The sequence below is a fragment of the Colias philodice genome, chromosome 9, assembly GCF_061535455.1.
Source record: "Colias philodice isolate Cphi_HAF_F1 chromosome 9, ilColPhil1 Martin Lab GWU primary, whole genome shotgun sequence".
NCBI classification, from domain to species: Eukaryota; Metazoa; Arthropoda; class Insecta; order Lepidoptera; family Pieridae; genus Colias; species Colias philodice.
Genome location: NC_143094.1, coordinates 13058924 through 13075093, shown reverse-complemented (window position 1 = coordinate 13075093; position 16170 = coordinate 13058924). Strand labels below are relative to the sequence as shown.

Genomic DNA, 16170 nt, shown 5'->3' with positions numbered 1-16170 from the left:
GTATTGCTATGACGCGACTTTGAAATACTCTCAACGCGCCTAAAGAAATTTCACTTCAAATTTCCAAACGTTATTTTTTGACTGAAAATTTTTATTTTATCCCTTTTCACTGTCACAGATAATAAATATGAAAGTTAGTACATAGTGTGGAGTATGACAAAATATATTTTACTATGTGTGAGGTACATGTAAGGCAAATAGACTAAGCTACCAGTGATATTATATTACATATACAAAATAGTTTTTATCTTGATATTGTTATTGAATAAGTAAGATGTTTTGAAAATGGTACAACTAATGAATAAATGATTGAATAATTGAACCAGGAATCAAACCCAGGACTTGGTTTTATCACAAGTTAACTACAATACCAATGAGGTGAATTAAAACAGTATTTTGTTAGTAAGAGCTATGTGAAATTAATATTTTGATAAAAGCAATATGATTTTTATAATGCTTCGTCGCTATTTTTATGCAATATTGTTTGGTTTAAAATAGCTACAATTTTTTCACATTAAGTTATTCATAAAAAAATGAAAATATTATTAAATAAAAACTAAATCTATTCGATAAATGGACAGGACGCTTACCTAGGAACCTTGCTATCCCTGTTATTTTATTTATTTAGTTTCATTTCATGAAGGTAAATGAAGAATACATTTTTAAATAAATAAAATGTTATTGTGCTTTTAATGACTGAAGCTTAAATAATATTGTAAAACATGTTGAATAAAATATTTTCCATAAATTAAATCATATCTTTTAAAGTGTTCCATATTGAAGTAATAAAATTCTAAAGAAATGGTTATATTTATTTTAATTAAAATCATGATGGTTTTAAAATTAATATTCTGATTTCTAGTCATTGAAGTTATAATAATTAGATTGTTAAGTAATTGATAAATGTAGTTCACTCCTCACTTCATTTTAACACAATATTATTACAAGTTGATACTAAAATTAGCAACCATTTTTTTGCAAATGTGGGCACTGGGCGTGGGCTCGATAAGAATAAGCTGGTAATAGTATGTGAGGTGTTAATGTTAATAAGTATACGTATTTATATTGATATTGATAGTGTATCTATAATTCATTCATCTGTCAAGTGCTAAATGTACGCTTATTGGTAAGCCAGGGGACGGACACAGGCGAGCTTGTGCTAAATGTGTTAGAGGGATTATGAAGCTTTTTAGGTAATTTAGGTACCAGGTGTATATATTGTATATTATTGTTTACTATTATCACGAGTGCAAGTTAGCGAGATAAGCCACTACATCACTTCATCCCGAGCCAGGGGACTGACGCAAGACAGTTGGCCCAACATGGTCACACATATGCGCAGGTAAGATAATGTGTGTTTGTATTATGTTTAACGTGGTAAATGATGATATTTTGTGTGTGTTATGGTAAATTTTTGTGGGGGGGCGGGCTTGTGGACAGTTTTATTAGTGATTTGAGGGGGGGGGATAGTATGTGTGTTTGTATTATGTTTATCATGCTAAAGGAAGATATTTTGTGTGTGTTATGTCAAATGTTTGTGGGGGGCGGGCTTGTGGACAGTTTTTTCAGTGGGGGGAGGGGATAATTTAACGTTTTTACTATCACGAGTGCAAGTTAGCGAGATAAGCGACTACATCCCGCTTCCCCGCAGCAGCAGCAGCCGCAAGCGGAGTGTGTCCGTGCGCGTTGCGGATGTGCGGCGAGCGACGCGCCAGGAGACGGACACAGGAGAGCTGACCGAACATGGCCGCACCGTGCAGGGCTGTTTGACCGTTCTGCGGGTAATAAATTATTATAAATTGTATAATAATATACAATATGAATTAAATAGTTTGTGTGGAAGAATTTGTAGCATAACACACGAACTTAAAAATCTTAGACTTAAGCTCTATCGTTTTTTTTTTAATATTTTACCATTATGCGAAATCGGGGAAAGCGATCGTCCACAATCTTTATACATATAATGAATAAACTGTACTTGAAATATACTTGATGTATAGGAAAAATCAATTCAGGAGTTTTACATGTTTCTTAACTAGAACCACACTCATTTTTTATTCGAATAAATGATGATATTTTAGATCGTTATTCAAAAAACTGACATTACAAATAAAAAATAACCAAAATACATACCGGCAGTAATCCCAAGTCAGGTTTATATTTCAGCAACTCCTGTACAACCGCTGCATGGCCCTTGTGCGCCGCTTTGAATAGAGGTGTTGCACCGTCCTGGAAAGTGTAATAATTTTGTGGTTAGTATGTGATAATTTTCTGTTCATAATTATGTATTGTCAAAATATAAATATGGGATATATTTATAATGTGATTATTACTGGCAAATGAAATTATAATATAATAAATAAATTATGCTGTTGGTGTTTGGCAGTATGTTCTACTTAGCATTTGCTATTTTTTCGTCGTTTCATTCGTATTTGGTTGGCGGTTAGTAAGATTTTTTTATTATCTTGCATTAACTGTCTTTTCTTTTTTCATTAATATATATAATTAAAATTAAATGTACAAATAGCGGCATTATGGCTCTAAGTTATCTCTGTCCGGCAATTTATATATTTGTCTGCATTTTTGAAGTGAAACTTCTTTATCGGGGTTGGAAAAAAATTAAGTGTAACATTTTTTCGTTACGCGCCATCTTGTTTTTACCCCTTACACGCGTGATTGACGTATTTCTGTAAAGTTGCATATAGTAAATTATTTTTTGAAAAATAAGGTCATAAAGAAGTTTCACTTCTTACGTGTGTACACTAGTACACGCACACATTTTTTCTATGAGTCTATTGCTTCCCTGTTTTAATTCTTGCGTCAGTCTATATCTCCCTTTTTATATCCCCGCTAATTTGCAGTTATAAGTCAGTCCCCTGTGTACCCAGCTTATAGGAGAGAGATAGCTCTCCTGTATCCATTAGTCAGTCCTGTCGTCCCCAGTCTTTCTACCCTGCTTTCATTTGTATACTGAAGTATTATTTATAATATATAAAGCTACACTACCACTGACTCACTGACTGACATCGCTTTTCTCGGAAACTACGGGGAAAATGGGGGGGATAATTATGTGATTGTGTAGAGGTGCGCCGAGTGAGCAGAGGAAAAATATAGCGATCTCGATCATCTTCGAAAACCGAGTGGACCCCTGGAGGTGCGCAAAAACGGTGGTACCTGGAGGGGGGGTGTCTGAACAAAAAATGCTCGGAACTGGTGGCGATTACCAGGGGTGGTGGAAAAATGGCGATTTTCGCGAAAACAAGATGGCCGCCGTACTTTGCCAAAATCGCCGTTTATGAATCCTTACGTCTCAAATTTGGCACACGTGCTCTCTTCGAGCCGGCGAATCGATCGGTGCCCCGTTCGAGTGGCTCCGGGCCCCCGTTTCCGACTTCCATACAACGTAAAATCCAACGGCCTGCGGAAACGGTGCGAGTTGGGTGGGGGGTCCGGGAACTAAAAATGATCACCACCCTGGGACGCTACCAGGGAGCCATAGTGGGACGCTCGATTTTGGAATTTTTCCATTTTTGGCGCAAACATAAAAACGTAAATTTAGACGAGGTGGCGCAACGGAGAAACACACCAATGATGCATTCATACTCGCCCAGCTCTCAGGATATCCAGAAAAATCCGAAATTTTGAACTTTCTCACAGCCCACGGAGACGGTCAACGGCCCGCGCAAACGGTAGCAGCTACATCTGGGGTGCTCAAACTAAATGTGTAGTAAACCTCGAGCAATTACCACATATAGTGAAAAAAATTCAAAATGGCGGAAAAAATGGCCGCCGCCATACAAATGCTAAAACGGCCATCGCTGGTCCGATCGCGCTGAAACTTGGCACAGGGGCTTTAATCGAGCCGCACATTAAGTTGGCATACTCATCATCGAGTTTCCATCGCTGGTTTCCGAGTTTCATACAACGCGAAATTCGACGGCTCTCCGAAACGGCGCCAGATAGGTGGGGGGTGTAGAACTAAAAAATGATCAGGAAGATGGGGTGCTACCAGGGCAATTGAGAAATTTCAAATTGGACGTAATTTTTTTTTCAAAAATGGCCGATTTTTCGAGGCAAGATGGTGGCGCCGGTTACTTTACGATCGGTCTGAAAATTGACTTTTGTGCTCTGATCGGCCAGATTTACAAAACTGCATACTCAGAATTTCTCTCCGACCCCCGGTTTCCATTTTCCATACATCAGGAAATTCAACGGCTCTCTGAACCGGTGACAGGTAGGTCGGGGTCGCCTAAGTAAAAAATACTTCAAAACCTGGTCCGCTTCCAGGCATATAAAATTTTTTGGTAAAAAGCGAAATTTTTTTTTTCTAAAATTTTGTATGGAAATTTCCATAGTAGGAAGGGTAATTGAATAGCAACGGAAAAAGACGGCGCCGCGGGCTGCTTGCTGCACGCGCACGGCGCATACGCGAAGGTCGACAGCCTCCCGGAGTAGAAAATATTTATAAACTTTTGAACTACCGCACGAGCCAAGCGAGCGAAGCGAGCGAATCACGGCAGCGGCTGGCGTAAATATTCAAATAGGTAGCGAGGAGCGAAGCGACGAGCGAGTTAGGTTAACTTTTGAACTACCGCACTAGCCAAGCGAGCGAAGCGAGCAAGTCACGTCAGCGGCCGGCGTAAATATTCAAAGAAGTAGCGAGGAGCGAAGCGACGAGCGAGTTAGGTTAACTTTTGAACTACCGCACTAGCCAAGCGAGCGAAGCGAGCAAATCACGTCAGCGGCCTGCGTAAATATTCAAAGAAGTAGCGAGGAGCGAAGCGACGAGCGAGTTAGGTTACTTTTGAACTACCGCACTAGCCAAGCGAGCGAAGCGAGCAAGTCACGTCAGCGGCCGGCGTAAATACTCAAAGAAGTAGCGAGGAGCGAAGCGACGAGCGAGTTAGGTTACTTTTGAACTACCGCACTAGCCAAGCGAGCGAAGCGAGCCAGTCACGTCAGCGGCCGGCGTAAATATTCAAATAGGTAGCGAGGAGCGAAGCGACGAGCGTGTTAAGTAAACTCTTTAACAGTTTATTATGAAAAGTCACTGCCCACTATCGATTAGACACATCAAAATGATGAAATTTGCGGATGACGTTTCAAGAATTTAACCAATATGTGAATAAGTAATTTATAAACAGTTTCGACTGACTGTAGAATCGCTGTTAGCAGATGTAACAAATGGACAGGAAATTCAAATGCATTTTCAAATGACTGAAGATTTCTGCCCTGGGATGAGCCGCGAGCTGCTTGCAGCTCGCGCACCACGCACCCTCGAAGGTAGACAGCCCCCCGGAATAGAAAATATTTGAATGGGAAATTTATAAGCACTTCCGATTGACTGTGGAATCGCTGTTAGCAGATATTAACAAATTGACGGGGAATTTTTATGCATTTTCAACTGATTGAAGATTTCTGCCCTGGGATGCTTCGCGGGCTGCTTGCAGCCCGCGCACCACGCACCCTCGAAGGTGGACAGTCTCCCGGAATAGAAAATATTATAATGGGGAATTTATAAGCACTTCCGATTGACTGTGGAATCGCTGTTAGCAGATAATAACAAATTGGCTGGGAATTTTAATGCATTTTCAATTGACTGAAGATTTTTGTCCCTGGGATGTACCGCGGGCTGCTTGCAGCCCGCGCACCACGCGCCCTCGAAGGTCGACAGCATTTCAGAATAGAAAATATTTGAATGGGGAATTTATAAGCACTTCCGATTGACTGTGGAATCGCAGTTAGCAGAAAATTACAAATGGACTTGGAATTCTAACACATTTTCTAATGACTGCCCTATTGCTTCAACCCAGGGGCAAAAGGGGCTCGCGGGCTGCTTGCAGCCCGCGCACAACGCACCAGCTAGTAATAAGTATAATACTACATAAGTCCCCTCTCTAGCCAGCTTGCCCTCTTTCAATTCTCGCATCAGTCTTCTGTCCCCAATCTATCTCTCCCCTGTCCCCAGTCAGTCCCCTGCCCCCAATCTATATGTCCACAGTCAGTCCCCTGCCCCCAATCTATCCCTCCCCTGTCCCCAGTGACTCACCTGTCGCGGTCTATCCGCGTCCGCGCCCGCCGCGAGCAGCGCCCGCGCGACCCGCTGGTGCCCGCACTGCGCCGCGATCCACAGCGGCGTGGCGCGGTCCAGCCGGGCGGAGTCCACCGCCGCGCCCGCTGAGAGCAGCGCGAGGCAGACTTCCTCGTGGCCGTTCTGGGCCGCTATGAATAGGGGAGTGGCTTTATCCTGCAATATGAAATGAAATGAAAATGAAAAATATTTATTTGGACCCACATTATAAAAAGTTTAAATACATGAGACACGACAATCGCCTAAACTAGACCTGTGCTATAGGCGATAAATAATATAGACGAGGACTTTGAATAAGAAAGAAAGAAGAAAGAAATAAATTTATTGTCATTAACAACACAATCTGCCACAGAATATAACAAAGGTTAATATAATAAGGTTTTTGCTTAGTCCTGGACAGGAAAATGATAAAAATGAAATATTAACAGGGAACTGACTTTGTCCCTAATATTAATAAAACCACAGCGGATGACGTGAACGAACAGACTTTTTTTAGTAGTAATATTACAGATTACATACAGTAGGAGGCGCTAGTGATACAAACTGATTTTGTTACCATATTAAAATAATACCGCCACTTAACAAAATCAAAAAATGAAGTGACAATCACTAGCTTCTTATAAGAAAACAAAACACAAAAAAAATTTATGAGAAAGTTCTTGTGTAAAAGAGGAACAAACACACAATTGTATATAAACTCTTACTTTTAACTATAAGTATATAGGATAAGATACTTTAATTAACAGGTAAAATGCCAAGCTTCTTCATAAAATAATAATGTTTTACAGAATTTAAACTTTTTGTAAGTATGTCTGCTGGCATTTCAGTTGTCTGTAAATAGCTTAATTTTATATAATTATTGGCTACAGCCTCTCTTACAAAGTTGTATCTAATATCAATATGTTTTGATCTACGATGGAAAATAGGATTCAATGCTAGTTTTTGAGCACTTTGACAATCATTAAATAAAACAATTGGATCCGATTTTCCAACAATTTCAAACAATAAATTTCTTAAATAAATCCCTTCTTTACATGCTTCAGACATGGATATATACTCAGCCTCAGTGCTGGATAATGCTACATTTCTTTGTTTTCGACATTCAAAAGATATAACAGTATTTGACAACATAAAACAGAAACCAGAATATGACCTTCTGTCAGTAATATCTGAACCCCAGTCAGCATCTACAAAACCTTCTATAGAAAGATTATTCTTACAAAATACAAGGCCATAGCTTTTAGTCTTTTTTAAATATTTTAGAATTCTCTTTGCATGCTTCCAGTGGGTTTCATTATATGCATTATTAAACTGGCTTAAGTAAGTAACACTAAATGCAATATCTGGCCTACTAAGAACTGCTAAATACATAAGTCCACCTATCAACTGCTGAAATGGATAATTATTATTACAAATAAAAGATTTCTCTAATTTTAAATTTGCCTCCATAGGAGTTTCTGCAGTTTTACAATGTATCATATTAAACCTTTTCAACAATTGATCAACATATTCTTCCTGATCTAATGTTATTTTAGTTTCATCAATTTTAACTCTTATACCTAAGCATTTTCTAATTTGACCAAGATTTTTAATTTTAAATTTACTACTTAATTCTTGAACCAGCTGTTCAGTAGCTTTCTTACAATTTGAAAATACAAAGAAGTCGTCAACAAATAGTGCAATTACAATTTTTACATTATCTTTAAATTTTGAAAATAAACATGGTTCATACTCTGACTTTTTGTAACCTAAACTAATCAAGTAATCATTGACTCTCTCATACCAAGCTCTAGATGATTGCTTTAGGCCATATATCGCTCTTTTCAATTTTAACACTTTATTTTCACCATCATTACACTCAAAAGTTACAGGTTTTTTCATATACACAGTTTCATTCAGAAAACCATTAAGAAAAGCGGTGGTTACATCGAGATGGGTGACATCTAAATTTAATTTAGCTGCTAATGCAAACAGTAATCTTAGTGTGGAATATCTAAGCACAGGGGAAAAAGTTTCATGATAGTCCACTCCAGCCTTTTGAGAGAAACCTTTTGCCACTAATCTAGACCTATACCGCACATTATTATCACTATCATATTTCTTTTTGAACACCCACTTGCACTGAATTACCGAACTATTTTGAGGATGGTCCACAAGCTCCCAGGCTTCATTCTGTTTGAAAGAGTCCAATTCTTCCTTCATGCTAGCTCTCCAGAAAACACTCTCCGGGCCATTCAAAGCTTCATCAAGCGTGACTTCTCTGTCAATATCTTCACATTCTGCAATACACAGATTTGTATACCAGTCTGGTTGCCTTCTTGTACGTCTTGGTAGTTTTTCTTGTTCAACCAAGGTGATATCTGAGTCTATAGTGGCATCAAAGAAGCTGTCGCTAGAATCACTTACTGAAGAAGCTTCTGCATCTGGAATATATGTCTTATCTTGATCATTATCTTCTTCTAAGATTGTACTTTCATTTTCTTTTGTGATGCTTTCCTCCACTGAAGACTTGTAGTCGACAGGTATCTGTACAGTATCTTTAACTGACTCATTTGAAGACTCCATGATAACTATGTCTCTGCTGGTAGTCACGGTATTGCTTGTTTTATCATAAACTCTGTAGCCCTTAATATTTTCAGCATAGCCAACCAATATCAGCTGTTTGGCCTTTTCATCCCATTTCAAACGTCTTTGTTTTGGAACATGTACCATTACTTTGCTGCCAAATATTCTCAAATGGCTTAAATTTGGCTTCTGGCCTGTCCAGACTTCATATGGCGTCCTGTTGTTCAGTCCCGTAACCACAGATCTATTTCTGAGATATACAGAAGTATTTACCGCCTCTGACCAGAATTTCTTGTCTAAATCAGCATCAAAAATCAAACATCTGGCCTTTTCAACGATGGACCTGTTCATTCTTTCGCATAGACCATTCTGCTCCGGGGTGTAAGCATTTGTCCTTTGGTGGACAATTCCTTGCTTTTTCAAGTATTTCTCAAATTCCTGACCACAGAATTCACCTCCGTTATCTGTCCTTAGAATTTTTATCTTTCTGTCTTTCTGTTTTTCAACCATGGACTGAAACTCAACAAAATATTTGAAAACTTCACTTTTTGCTTTCATAAAGTACACAAAAGCCATCTTACTGAAGTCGTCCACAAACAAAACATAATATCTCGATCCCCCTATCGATAAGTTTTCCATAGGGCCTGCTACATCTGAATGTATCAATTCTAGCAAATCCTTAGTCTTGGATGAACTTAGCTGGAATGGTAATCTGGTTTGTTTGCCTTTACAACATATAACACATGATGTTTTATCTATTTCTGCCATGTCTGGATATAATATTCCATCTACAGCTCCATTTCTCATTTTGTTTAAGCTGTTACTGTTAATATGTCCCATGCGCCGGTGCCAAGTCTCACTCGATGCAATCGCTGTTGCTGCTAGTATCTGTTCTGTTTGTAATGTACACAACTTATACACACCATCAATTAATTCTGCCTGGCCAACTAGTTCTCTCTGTCGATTATATATATAGCAAACATTTTCTTCGAAAATTACACTGTTGCCACTTCTAATCAACTGACTGACGGATAGCAAATTGGTGGTTAAATCTGGTATAAACAATACATCTTTCACTGTGATGTCATATTCTACATCTTTCACAACTGTGACAATGTTGACATCACCAGAACACAGCACTGGAACTCTAGTCTGGTTTGCAATAATAATTTCTTTAATTTCATGTTGATGCGACGAATTCACGAGGTTATTTTTACATGCCGTCATGTGTTTACTTGCACCACTATCAATATACCAGCTGTCTTTATTGAATTTTCCAGTCAGGAAAATAGCATTAAATGCGTTAGTTTGTTTCCTTTTCGTTGTTTCTTCTTGCGGACACTGATTTTTGTAGTGACCGGTCTTTTTACATCTGTAGCATTTAATAACCTTATTTTCAGACTTTGACATTGACTTCTCTGACAGTTTATGGCTATTTTTAGGGTTGCCATTTCTCATTTTATGCGTTCCTCTAGCAATAAATGCACTATCGCGATCGGAAGCGGAAACAGAACCAATTTCAGACGACATATCCATTAGCTTCGTTTTTATTATATCAGATTTGACCTCGCAACCTGAATGTTCAATGGCCATTATCATGGGGGCATACTTTTCAGGCAATCCCGCCAACATCAGTGCACCAACCCACTCATCTGTTATTCCAAAACCCGTTCCCTGCAATCGCTGGCTGTTTTCAATTATTTGCGTTACATACTGCGTCATTGACTCACAATTTTCAAGTCGAATGTTGATGAGATTTCGTAACAAACAAATCTTCCTTGTATAGCCGGAATCATCAAACATCTTCTTGAGTGTAGTCCATAAATCATATGTTGTGACCGCCTGCTTAATGTGAACATAAATCGACGGATCGATTGACAATATTAGCTTCGCCTTGGCTTTCGCATCTTCAACTTTTTGCTCTGCAGTAGCGGTTGATTTCAACTGGCTTTGTATGCTCGCCGCCATGCCTTCCAACACCAACAAATTTTGAGCCGCAAAACACCAATCATCATAGTTCTCGCGTCCTCGCAACTTTGGAACACTTGCTAAGTAGTTCGTCGTCATTATTATCGCAAACCTAGCAGTAACTTTAAACTTTAAACTATAAAAAACAAGAAAAATACGTAGCTGGGCACATAACCTAATAAAACCACAGCGGATGACGTGAACGAACAGACCTTTTTTAGTAGTAATATTACAGATTACATACAGTAGGAGGTAAGGAGGCGCTAGTGATACAAACTGATTTTGTTACCATATTAAAATAATAAATATGAATTGCAACATTGAGAAATATTCATGAAATATTTCGAATCTGCCACACAATATAACAAAGGTTAATATAATAAGGTTTTTGCTTAGTCCTGGACAGGAAAACGATAAAAATGAAATATTAACAGGGGACTGACTTTGTCCCTAATATGAATTGCAATATTCATGAAATATTTCGTTAAAAACTGAGACATTAATATACTTAATATTGATTCGAACCGTCCCATTTTTTCAATATTATTTGGACAGTCAGAAAAAAACAAAAATAATAGTTACCTACCTAACTTTAATCTTTAAGAATCAAGAATTAAGTGACGGTAATTGAGGAAAGTACACATTATAACACAAAGTAAGAAAATATTTTATCGCTCAATGTAAAATATACACACCTTCATACAAGAGTTAACATTGGCTCCTCTATGTATCAACTCTTCAACGACAGGTAAGTGCCCACACTGACAGGCCACGAATAAGGGAGTTCCGCCATCCTGAAATTAGGATAATTCACATCTAAAAAACTATCCTATATTCTTTTTCTTATAACCATGCGTTACCTTTACGTTAGTATTCTTTAAAATATTATAAAAAAAGACGTGTGGCACTCGGGGACTGCCGCGGTAAAGCTATTGCATGCTATGCCTTCAAGCCACACCTCCGAGCCCATCGGAGTGGGGAGCGTGAGGTTTTTTCGTTACGGAATTTCTCGATTCGGTCCCCGCGCTCAAGGCCCGCGATAGAAGCTATGCAATAGCTTAATTAAAGTGGGTATTTACCGCAGACGGGGCATCTATAGCGGCTCCGGCGTCCAGCAGCAACCTCGCGATGTCAAGGAACCCGCCTTGAGCCGCGAAGAACAGCGCCGTCGTTCCTGTCTGATCAACACACGGCTTTAAATTACCCTCATGTTAACTTTATGCACCCAAAAGCAAGGAAGGCATTAAGGAGAAGGACATTTGGAAACTTAGACATAATATAGTAAAGGAACAGGTAAAGATCTGAGACAGAAAGAAAAAAATAGAAGTTGGATAGAAGAATGAATAACTAGCAGGACAGGCAAAACCATAGAACTTAATATGTAAAACGTCAAATTCTTAAAACGCCGAAAACTGCACAACTGCAGTACAACTAACGTTTTTGGATGTTAGAACCAGAAAACTATACCGAAATATCAGTTGTTTTCCTCTACATATATCGTGTCTGCTAATATAAAGTCAACATCAGAAATGTTATTAGAGATTTTCCATTAAAGAATATCCGTTACGCCTAATGTTTCGGTCACATGCCTTTCTGAGTTGAGACCGCTAACCATGGACTAATAGAATCTATATTCTATTAGTCCATGCCGCTAACTCTTGCATCCGTGTTTGCGTTACAATCATGCACTATAATAACATCTGCACAGTTATCTTATCTCCAGAGATTAATAAATCAAATAGAACAATGCAGAATTCATAATTTAACAAAAAACCTGATTTTTTTTCAATACACAAAAAATTGCCTGTATTAATTTTTAATCTATAAACATGCTGGTTCGTACAATAAATTTTTAAACGAAGGGTTAAAACCTATATCGAGAAGCTATTGTAGTCAACATTGCAATAATAGCAAAAACAAAGGTCCTTTTGTTATCGTAGTGACATTTTGCGTGTATGAACGAACTTGAATAGCCTCATTCACCTGGAACAGGGGAGTGAGTGCTATTCATGGCGATAAACAGTGAAAGGCTAAATAGGTCGCTTATGTGAAATGTGAAGCAGACTGATTCGTGTTATCATCTTTATGATTTCGTTTTTATTTCAATTTGAATGAGACCATTTCTGGCTATTTGATCTTTAAAAGGAGACTAAAATGTTTACTTCATAATCGTATAGGAGCTACCAACGTTGACAAGAGAGAATTTTAGTATAGTTGGTTCTTTGATATACTGTTTCTCTTCCTATTTCGGTTAGAGTCCGGGCTGTCTGGCTGGCCGCAGTGGTTGCGTTTATTAGTGCGCATCTTATCTGCACAGGAAAATATCCGTAATTTAAAGTCATTTATTAACGCGTAATTTTTAATCTTTTGCCTTTAGATAGATCCATCAGACATAATTTTTTTTATTGCAAGACGTTTTTTTCGTTGTTAAATAGGTGCCAGGCGCAATTTTTTATTTCAAAATCATTAAAATGTCATCGAAATAAGTGAAATTCCATCAACATTAGTCCCCGTGAAGGATATACTATGTATAATATTCATTTTACTATTTACAATTTTTTAGCAACAATCTACCATGGTGCCTCCTTTTCCCAACGAACCTCAAATAGGACGTTAATGTAAACTTGATAAAAACCAAATATCATCAAATTCATATTAATACCCAAAAGTGTAATAAATATGAAACCATCTATTAAAAATATTAGTTTACTAATTATTCAATATAAGTATTAAAAAAGGATAATATAATATAAGTAATAAAGTTATTACTTACCTTTTAAGCGGACTCATGTTGATGTAATTTCACTTATATCGATGACATTTTAATTATTTTGAAATAAAAAATTGCGTATGGCACCTATTTAACAACGAAAAAAACGTCTTGCAATAAAAAATTTATGTCTGATGGATCTATCTAAAGGCAAAAGATTAAAAATTACGCGTTAATAAATGACTTTAAATTACGGATATTTTCCTGTGCGCACTAATAAACGCAACCACTACCGCCAGCCAGACAGCCCGGACTCTAACCGAAACAGCAAGCGAAACAGTATATCAAAAACCCAACTATACTAAAATGACTTTTTTTAAAACGTTAATAGCTCCCGTACCATAATAAACTGGATCAACTTCCACTAGAAGAATATTATGATAACCAACTCTCCATACTATCACTGAATACACAAATATGCATTAATTGCCATTTCATTAGCAAACTATTGCATGATTTTGCAAGTTTCATTAATATTGTTTTATGCACATGTCGCACAACATCGAGTCGGTCATAAATTTTAACTATTTTGCGTGTTTGCGTGGTTGCTACATTTGGTTGATATTTGATAATGATGCATAACAAAATTAGCTGTAAACAATTTTGAATATCTAGTTATGTATTATCTAATAATATTGCGCCAGTTATTGGCTGTAGGTACATTCCAAATTTTGTTTATTTTAGTTGATTGACGTCAAAGTATTCGCAATTCTAATATCAAAAGAAATGCATTAATTAATTTACAGAAAAGTCATGATTTATAATATTATAGACTACTAGCGGTCCGCCCCGGCTTCGCCCGTGGTACATATTTACGTTTTCTCTACATAAAAACCATCCTCGTACTTCTAGGAATATAATAAAAAAAGAATTATCGAAATCGGTTCAGCCGATCTCGAGTTATGCGCTTACCAACACATTTTGCGATTCATTTTTATATATAAGAAGAAGATATGTATATGTATAAAAAAATATGTGTGAAAGATTCCAAATGTAACACAAGGCAATTATTGCTAAAGCTTATCAACGCAACGCCAAAATCCTACTATACCTTTTTTTTTTTTTTTTTTTTTTTTTTTTTATTTTTAAGTGGGGAAATCTTGCATAGATACCCACGGCCTCCGGGGAAGGGGCCGTGGGTTATGTCGGATTCCTACCGACCAAAACCCCACTGTGTTCCGTCAAGCCGCATCAACGACGGGGCCACGGGTATGGTAGAATTCTTCCGTGACCCCGTCAGCGGCTGCCCGTCGCCGGGCCAAAACAAATTGTGAGCCAACCAGCTCTAACCTCATGGGGCGGCGTGAGCGGAACACGTCTCACGCCACCACATCTCTCCGGACGATGGACTAAATCCCCGCTCCATCGCCCAAAATCCTACTATGTTATACCCATATTATAATATTCTATTCATACAATTAATTTATCTCTAAAGAATACAAAAGCTATGAGCAGTAACATACCGTCCTGCAACAGGCGGGGTCGGCTCCTTGCGCCAGCAGTTCCTGTACGCACTCCGTATGCCCCATCGCGGCTGACAGAATCAGCGGCGTGGTGCCGTCCTGCAAACATACATATTCAATCAAACGTTTATAACTTAAACTAGACTTCAGAAGCTTTTTGAAATCGGCAGGATACAATAATAATTGATTATTGACCACCGCTTCGAAAGGTAGTTTCTACAGGGAAGAGCCGACAAGCAGAACTGTAGTTGCTCTTGTAGAATTAGGGCATTTTATTCAGCAACTACTTGACTTCAAAGAAAATGGAGTCATTAACTACAAGATGACCCGGGGAACTTCCTATTTCCTACCACCAGGTTATACTGTGAAGCAAACAAATATACTCCATTCTACCAAGACACTTTCAAGATTTTCCGACCCAATTTGACATCCAAAAGCAGGTTGATCGATAAATAAATAAATTACAGGAAATATATAAAGTTAACTCGAACACATCCAATAAGCGATGGCGTGATGAAACAACGGCACAATCAGTTAATGTGAAATGAACATTCGCGCCGCTCCAGCGAGCGGCTTGTTACGTGTTTGTATGGAAATGGGATCTCTGGACGCGACGCAGCGTGACTGCTTTTTCTGGATTCTCCGAACATCGTAGTACAGGATGTGGTGGTTGCTATGCTATTGTTTTTTTGTCAGAACATTAGAGCGTAGAGCTTGTGTGAGAACAAATTCTATCGCTGCTTTTTCATCTCTTGTCTTTAATGTATTGTCTTCTCTATTCAGTGACTAGACGTTTAATGTTAAATAGATAGACACAGAGTAAATTCAGAAGTAACCTAATAATATACCTATAAACTAATAAGGTAAATTTTTGGTATGGAAATGTAATGTTTAAACATTTCTGTAAGTATAGGATGAATATGGAAATTGGAAAGGAAAAAAATTGGGCAACCAACCATGGTAATACATGCAAATACCATAAATTTTGATAAACTACGATAATAAATCTCGAATAAATAGCTACAAAAATAACCATAATTATGGTATATAACGAGATAATTAGCCCAAAAATCATGCTGAGTAATACGAAGAGATATGCAAAACATTAGCAAGAAAAACAGAAATCAGTCACGCACGTTGTTATCAAGGTTATGGTGAAATATTATGCAGGGACAAAAAGTCGATCCATCATAATGTAGACCTTTCTCCTTACGTAACCATGAGCGGCCACAACAATCTTTGATGTTTCGGCCATTATGCCATAATCTTTGTTTGTCGTGGAACATTGAAGAATTTGGTTCTCATGAAATTTA

At 37.9% G+C, this 16170-nt stretch overlaps 1 protein-coding gene and 1 long non-coding RNA gene across 2 annotated transcripts in view; both read right to left on the bottom strand.

Annotated features, from left to right (window-relative positions):
• Positions 1-16170, bottom strand: part of LOC149486210 (uncharacterized) — a 493671-nt gene that overhangs the window by 321780 nt on the left and 155721 nt on the right. The gene's annotated exons all lie outside the window — the stretch shown is intronic.
• LOC149486215 (uncharacterized) overlaps positions 1058-16170 on the bottom strand; it is a 43366-nt gene continuing 28253 nt past the window's right edge. Inside the window, exons 3-8 of the mRNA XM_089699565.1 lie at positions 14858-14956; positions 11704-11802; positions 11320-11418; positions 6050-6247; positions 2134-2229; positions 1058-1775 (exon numbers count right to left, since the gene is read on the bottom strand). Coding sequence (XP_089555691.1) covers positions 1602-1775; positions 2134-2229; positions 6050-6247; positions 11320-11418; positions 11704-11802; positions 14858-14956 — 765 coding nt within the window. The 3' untranslated portion in view covers positions 1058-1601. The remainder of the gene's footprint in view (positions 1776-2133; positions 2230-6049; positions 6248-11319; positions 11419-11703; positions 11803-14857; positions 14957-16170) is intronic.